Here is a 7,273-nt window from a genome sequence, read left to right on the forward strand (position 1 = left end):
AATGTAAGAGCCACTTAACAGCCACAGGTAACTTTTACTACTGGAATATGTAAGAATAGACTCTCCTGTAAAGAAAATTTGTATTTCTGTTTACATGTTTCTAAACTGAATTATGGATCTGAAGCTATTTTTATGTTACCTAAAGACTGTAATAGAAAATCAAAGATATTTTTAAATATATTGCTAAAGTAATTTTTTTTTAAAAGCCTATCATAACAATCTAAACCTGCTTCGTTTCACACTGTATTCGTTTGGAATCACAATGCGGGGTAAACCCCCCAAAAGCAGGGCTAACCCTGTTTCTAAGCAGGATTTTATAACCCTAGGTTAATTTTAGGGATAACCCAGTATCTAAATTACGAAGTGTGGAATGATTCTTAACCTATAGGTTAAAAGTGGGGTTTGGAACGAAGATAACCCAGGGTTAAGCACAGTGTGAAAATCCCCAAAGTGTGTCTGACATGTTATCCTGTACACTCAAGATATATAGCACCGGTGAAGCACCAGTGAAGCACCTGTGTAGAACCAAATAGGGGCCATATAGCACCACATAAGGTTCTACATAGCACTATTTGGTTCTACACAGGTGCTTCACTGGTGCTCCACCGGTGCTACACGGCACCAAAAACGGCTCTCCCATGACCACGAGCAAAGAACCACCCTTGGTGCCATACAGCACCGTTTGTCCCCAGAGTGTAAAATAGCTTTTTTTATCAGGCTCTTATATTTAGGTTCAGTAATTTTATGGCAATAAAAAGGTCAGAGAAATCAGACACTGATACATGTTTGCACACTTCCTATAAACTATTTTACTATGGTGTTTTGGATAAACATGCAGTTTATTAAATACCCATATACTGTCTAGTCTATCCAGTCACACATTCACACCTGTATGTCTTATAAGGAGAGCAGCCAGTTCTAACAAAAAGATTACCTTAAATGTAGCTTGTTCATGTATTTTTATTGTTGAGGACAGTCCTTTATTAAAGGTGCACTTTGTAACTTTTAAAAACAATTGGGGTTGTTTGAGCTAAAATCTGCAGGACAGTAGCTTTTCAGGAGCAGAGTTGGAGACCCCTGCTTTAGATTATACAAATGGAAGAAATTATTATTCTAATGCTGCATTCCATGCAACCTGTAACCCGTAAATCACGACTTCAAAACCACGACTCACGACTCTGAACTGGGAGTACCTCGATCTAGTATGAGTTCACGGGTGGGAAGTCACAGGTTTGACTGCCGTTCCAGTGCACTTTCACAGGTAGAAGGTTGTAAAAACACCGGTTACAGACTGCCTGGAACGCATACTCCCAGTTCAGAGTCGTAAGTAGTGGTTTTGAAGTCGTAATTCACGTGCTCAAAAACCTGCCTGGAACACAGCATAAGACAGGGGTCTCCAATCCTGCTCCTGGAGGGCTACTGTCCCGCAGACCCCAGTTCCAACCCCAATTAAACACAGCTGAAGCAGCTAATCAAAGGTTGCTTGATGATGACAGACAGGTGTGTTGAAAAAGGTTTGGAACTGAAGTCTGCAAGACTGTAGCCCTCCAGGAGCAGGGTTGGAGACATCTTTTCAAAGAACTTTTGACTGAATGGTTATTAAACAAATCAAAAATGGATCGTTGATGACATCGAAGATGACATGGATATCCCTTCTCATCCTTTTTTTCTTTTTTTTCCCTAATGACCATGATCAGAATGTGCAGAATATTGTGAAATCTATGAAATGTAAAATATTCTGTGTTCATTTCATTTGAATTTATTATTAGGACAATATGGGCAAGACAAGAAACATTTACATGTTTAGCTTAAGCTAATTAGAGGTTTATAACCAAAAACATGCTTAACAATACTGAAATTTACAACATTTTATCACCATTTTCCCTTAAAGTTGCTCATGTAACTGAAGATGAATCACAGTGGAGCAGTTCTGACCCAGGCAGCAGATTCACTGTCTAAACATGATATCATATCACTCAGAAGACCTCCACTCTCAGGCCTCACATTACTGCTGTGACATTCTGTAATAGCACACAGATCAGTTTAAATGATTTTCATTTAGTACATAACAAATCTATGCAAATCTAATTATTAAGTGCACTCCATACAGAAAGTTGTAGGCAACACATATATCAGTCTTCATGCAATTTTCAGCTGCTTACCAACTGTTTGTTCTGACATTTTCCTAATCAATTGGTTTGGGACATCATAAATGCAATCAGTCGCCTCTGTAAACAGAGATAAATCACAGTGATATTTGAAAGTTTAAACTTTAGTGTGCAATTATTATAAGGAGATTTCAAGGGTCTATTTGGTTCTACACAGGTGCTTCACTGGTGCTTCACCGGTGCTATATGGCACTAAAAACGGTTCTTCTATGATTACGAGCAAAGAACCACTTTTGGTGCTATATAGCACCGTTTGTTTTTAGAGTGTATAATGAGATCAAGGGTCTGGGCCCGGTTGCATAAAGCACCTTAAGTGTAATTTTCCCTTAAGTTGTTTCCTTTTAACTTAAGGGTGTTGCAGAAAAACCCTTAAGTTTTTTCTGTTGTGTCTCCATGGCAACGATAGTATTTTATAACAACAAACCGGGGTCACTGTCTTGAAAAACTTAAAGATTACCCTTACCTAAGAGAACCGTTTAAGGGATTATATGCAAAACTCTTTAATTATTATCTTACAGAAGTTAAGGGGAATTTACCCCTTAAGTGTCACACTTAAGGAAAAAACTTAAGGTGCTTTATGCAACCGGGCCCTGAAACTTACCGTGCTCTTCCTTACTGACTGGCCAGGTACTAGGGAGTGTATCATAGAGGGCTTCTTCAGTAACTGCAACCAATAACCAAGAAATTATTATAATATTGTACAAAGGCAAAGCAAACCTAATGCATTTAAACAAAATAAGGTATTTAACTAATTTTAAAGTCATAAATGGAGCTTATTTGAGGATAAATGAATAGGCAGACGTTTTCGAGGTGGGAGTATGTCATAGTCTGTCAGTAAAATCTCTTCGGTGCTCAGCTCCATTTCATTGTCTGTGTGAAGACTTTGTTTTTCATCAGCATCTGAGAACACAAAAATAAAACTGTGAGGAAAATATCCATACAGTTTAAAAAAGATGCAGCATGAAGTTAAAACAACTTGGTTTTGAAACCCTACTATTTTAAGTTTTGACCGGTGATAAGTTGACATAACTTATAAAAACACGTTGAAATTAAGTTAATGAAATTAAAGTACAATAAAAATACATGTTGATTTGACAAAAATGTGGAATGTTTTTGTGAGGATCTGGAAATTTTTTAGCAACTTATGTTTAGGTTCAGTAATTTCATTTTAGTTGTGTTTCCTGGTATTGTGATGCCTTTCTCACAAATGTCACTTAATTTCATGTTATTTAACAAATTTGACTGTCTTTTTTGGCCTTCACATCTAAACAAATCCACTTCTTTGGACAAGAAACTGAACCACACATGGGTTGTATTTAGGTCCAAGTACTCACAAGGGACCCAAGTTTGAATGTGATCCACAGTCCTTTCACATAGTCTTGCACTTAAATAGTTAAATAGATTAAGCCAACAAACCGTTAATTCTGAATGGGGTAAGGTCAGTATTAAAGGCCTGCTAACGTAGCTGTTTTCAGCAATATAAAAATAGTCTCTGGTATCCCCAGAATGTGTCTGTAAAATATCACCACAGATCTTTCAATATACAATGTTAAACATGGCCAATTGTGGCTGCAAAAACGCACTGTTTTTGTGTGTCTCTTTAAATGCAAAAAAAGCTTCTGTTCCCTCCCCGTATGCAAAGTATGGGGTAGAGCGCTTACACATCTGCTTTGGATTACATTAAAACATGTGTCACTGGCAGAAGATTGAATTGCGTGCTCATAAGGAGGAGTGTGTGAGCGGTTATGGTTGGGGAGTAATCAATGTGACATCACATTGATAGGGTATCCCCAACAGCATGTTTTGTGTGACTGTTGTGGTTTAAAGGAGATTACACAAAAAATAATAAATGGATTTTGTATAATAACAGAATGTTTCTGTTAATATCATTATCTCATTTTTGATGGAGGTGGCATTCAGCATTCAGCTTTTGCATCTTAACTCTTCAAATAATAATTGGGATGAGTAAGAATCCTCATATACATCTGCTAAGCAGAATATCTTAATTTTATCTTATTTTTCCAACGTAACAGACATTTGATTTTGTTATGTTTCTTACTGATTAATCGTACATTTATTACTGAATGCATTATAAGAACTTAAATTGGTAATACTTACTACTACTGCAGGATTTAAATGACTCTTGATCAAAAGAGAAACATCTACTAGTCGTTGCAGTGGTGTCTTCAGATTGAGTTTCAGATTTATTATCTGACATTTGCTCCCTAAACTCAAACACACATTTCATTCATAGCATTAAAAATCTCATGTAAAACACTGACATGAAATGTGTTGTATGGCATTGGTACCCATCAGGGATCGGTCCGATTCTGTCAGGCCCATTAAGCAGCATGGCTTTCCACAGCTGATTCATCCACAGCTGTCTGTCATCGGCCGTATCTGCAGCCTGTTATACACAGTTCATAGGGATCAAACATCTGTAGATCCACATGACAGATGAAGACAATTACAACAAACTGTCAATTTTCATTGGCTATTTATCTTTATATTTAGTTCTTGTGTAGCTTAACTGATAAAGCATATCTCTAGTAACGCCAAGGCCAGCGTTTGACTCCCAGATAACCGATATTCTCAATAATCAAATTACTTGCTTGAATATGTTGCAAGTCTCTGGATTATTTGGAACCCAAATGTTTAAAGAGGACATTTCACAAGACTTTTTAAAGATGTAAAATAAATCTTTGGTGTCCCCAGAGTAAATACTGTATATGAAGTTTTAGCTCAAACTATCATATAGATAATTTATTATACCATGTTACAATTGACACTTTGTAGGTGTGAGCAAAAATTTTCCGTTTTGGGTGTGTCATTTAAAATGCAAATGAGTTGTTCTCTGCACTGAATGGCAGTAGCATGGATGGATAGTGCAGATTAAGGGGCGGTATTATTATAAGAAGATCCCCTTCTGACATCACAAGGGGAGCCAAATTTCAATTACCTAATTTTTCACGTGCTTGCAGGGAACGGTTTACCAAAACTAAGTTACTGGGTTGATCTTTTTCACATTTTATAGGTTGATAGAAGCACTGGGGACCCAATTATAGCTCTTAACCCTTTAACTGGCGCAGCCCTTTTTGAGTGGGGGGTTGGTGAAAAGGTGATATACACCTTTAAATTAGTATAACTCTGGCCCTTTTTTATTTTTGGTGTAGAAGATTAATTTTGGTTTTAATTTTGGTAATTTTTTGTTTTAAAGAAGACACTTCAACGTTTTTTAGGGAAGTGTCTGGAGGTGAAAATATTATTTTTTTTAAAGCAGTTTACATTTATTTGTGATAAATAAAAATGCAATATAGTATTATTTTTAATACATAAAATTGTCAAAAAACTGAGGTTTGTGCTGGTTTGCTGTGAGGTTTGCTGCATACTTGTGTCACAAATGAATAAATTACAGTTACTGCATTATTATTACTGCTAAAAGGTTTTTGAAATATGAAAACTACATTCTTAGACCTTTCCAACAATATATAGTTTGTCGTGATAGATTAACATTTACATAGAAAATATTGAAATAAATGTAGGTGTCCCGCTCACGGGACAGCGCCAATTAACGGGTGGAAAAAGTCACATTTTTATGAAATGTCCCCTTTAAATGGAACCAGTCAAAACTGTACATTTCACATAACATGCTTGTTGTTATCTCAAAATTGACCCTGTGACTTTTTCGCTGCTGTATGGCACAATGCTCTACACATTGAGCTACAAAAACAAAGCACCTACATTTTTGTTCAAAGGGTGCATAAAGAGAGTATTCATAAGGATTTGAGTCATAAGAGCAGTGCATGTTCCTTTATGAAACCCTCATGATTGTTCTGTGGGGACTTTAGTCTTAACAAAATAACATTATCTAGTGGCTGATGGTCACCACATCCTCAAACATAATACAGTTGATCTATTGATGAATATGTTCAGGGAAGGAAACTCACCAGCATTTTTTTCTTCCCGTTTTTCATCGTCATCTCAAAAAGATAGCGTTTGTTATCCGAGCCGCTCACCTCGCGCACAGACTGCAACTGTTAAACACCATTAAACAAATGGAAAATTGCAGTGACACACTGATCTACAGGCGATTAATGCTGTGTCTGTCCAAAAAAATAAAAATGCCAAGCACACTCATTTTAATAAACAAGTAACCAGCAACCAAACAATCACACATATATTACAAATGGCATTTACCTCATATATGTAATATTGTCCCCTGAGATCTAACTATAGGGGGGAAAAAACGATAAATTAATGACTACAAATCTCATCTATTCAATTCAAAAGTCAAGCTCTCTATTACATTAAGGAAATTAGTTTTAATTAAAAATAAGCACATAACTAATACCTTTTTGTCAATATTTGTCAATAAAGTTCAGATGCAAAACCCTTTAACTGCATCTGTTTTCTTTTTTATTAGGCTTTTATGTTTAGTCATTTCACTTTAATGGCATTGAAAAGGTTAAAAAGGTCAACAATTGAAATGCTTTATTTTCACAAAAATCACTATAGTCATTTCATTAGTATTTAAAAAGTTCTCTAAGTGTAAGCAAGCTTTTTTGGCAAAAACTCCACTTTTAAACAAAATATAGCTACAGAAAATAAATCTAAATCATATTGACGACTTATAAGAGACTTAATCCAACACTGAAATACTTACAGCACTTCCATGCTTCTTTGTGTAGAAAAATAGTGTTGTATTGTAAAGTCTGAACCAGTAAGTCACCCACCGAAGCTTCTAATAAAAATACAGTCACATAACATTGTTTTTAACCCTTGCCCAAATGACAAAAGCATTTTGCGTAATTAATTTCATACCATTTTGTCCTTGCGTTTCTTCAAAAAGCCCTGGCAGATTGGAGTAGGCACCCCTCCTTCAGTCGACATGCTCAGCTCAGATGTGAAAGCGCTTCCACTTCACCAAACACAAGCATAACAACTTCCCCTGAAACCATCATGTCCTCACTACTGATGTTTATATAATAAAGAAGTGTTGTCCTCCAACATTTAAACACCTAATTACGTGGGAGGTGTTTGTTTTCAAGTTCCCACATTTGTATTCAATATTTTTTCCAAGAGATAAGTGACACACAATCTTCGAA

General features: G+C 36.1%; 1 protein-coding gene across 1 annotated transcript; it reads right to left on the reverse strand.

The window, feature by feature from the left end:
- Positions 1-1,743: 1,743 nt before the first annotated feature.
- Positions 1,744-7,211, reverse strand: LOC129436217 (uncharacterized). The gene is made up of 10 exons (XM_055194205.2): positions 6,990-7,211; positions 6,832-6,909; positions 6,366-6,398; positions 6,116-6,202; positions 4,478-4,575; positions 4,287-4,393; positions 2,970-3,068; positions 2,770-2,832; positions 2,163-2,228; positions 1,744-2,021 (listed from the first exon to the last, which is right to left on the reverse strand). Exons 1-10 carry the CDS (start codon positions 7,056-7,058, stop codon positions 1,915-1,917), a joined length of 807 nt encoding a protein of 268 aa, XP_055050180.2. The 5' UTR covers positions 7,059-7,211; the 3' UTR covers positions 1,744-1,914.
- Positions 7,212-7,273: the final 62 nt, after the last annotated feature.

This window comes from Misgurnus anguillicaudatus, chromosome 19 (genome assembly GCF_027580225.2).
Source record: "Misgurnus anguillicaudatus chromosome 19, ASM2758022v2, whole genome shotgun sequence".
Classification (NCBI taxonomy): Eukaryota; Metazoa; Chordata; class Actinopteri; order Cypriniformes; family Cobitidae; genus Misgurnus; species Misgurnus anguillicaudatus.

What these genes read in the sequence shown, in the direction of transcription:
- LOC129436217 (XM_055194205.2), bottom strand. Translation starts at nt 7,058, where the DNA reads ATGTCGACTGAAGGAGGGGTGCCTACTCCAATCTGCCAGGGCTTTTTG. An exon ending in ATTTAAATCCTGCAGTAGTA is followed by an intron (nt 3,069 to 4,286) that starts GTAAGTATTACC and finishes TTGTGTTCTCAG; the next exon opens with ATGCTGATGAAAAACAAAGT. An exon ending in CATACTCCCACCTCGAAAAC is followed by an intron (nt 2,833 to 2,969) that starts GTCTGCCTATTC and finishes TATTGGTTGCAG; the next exon opens with TTACTGAAGAAGCCCTCTAT.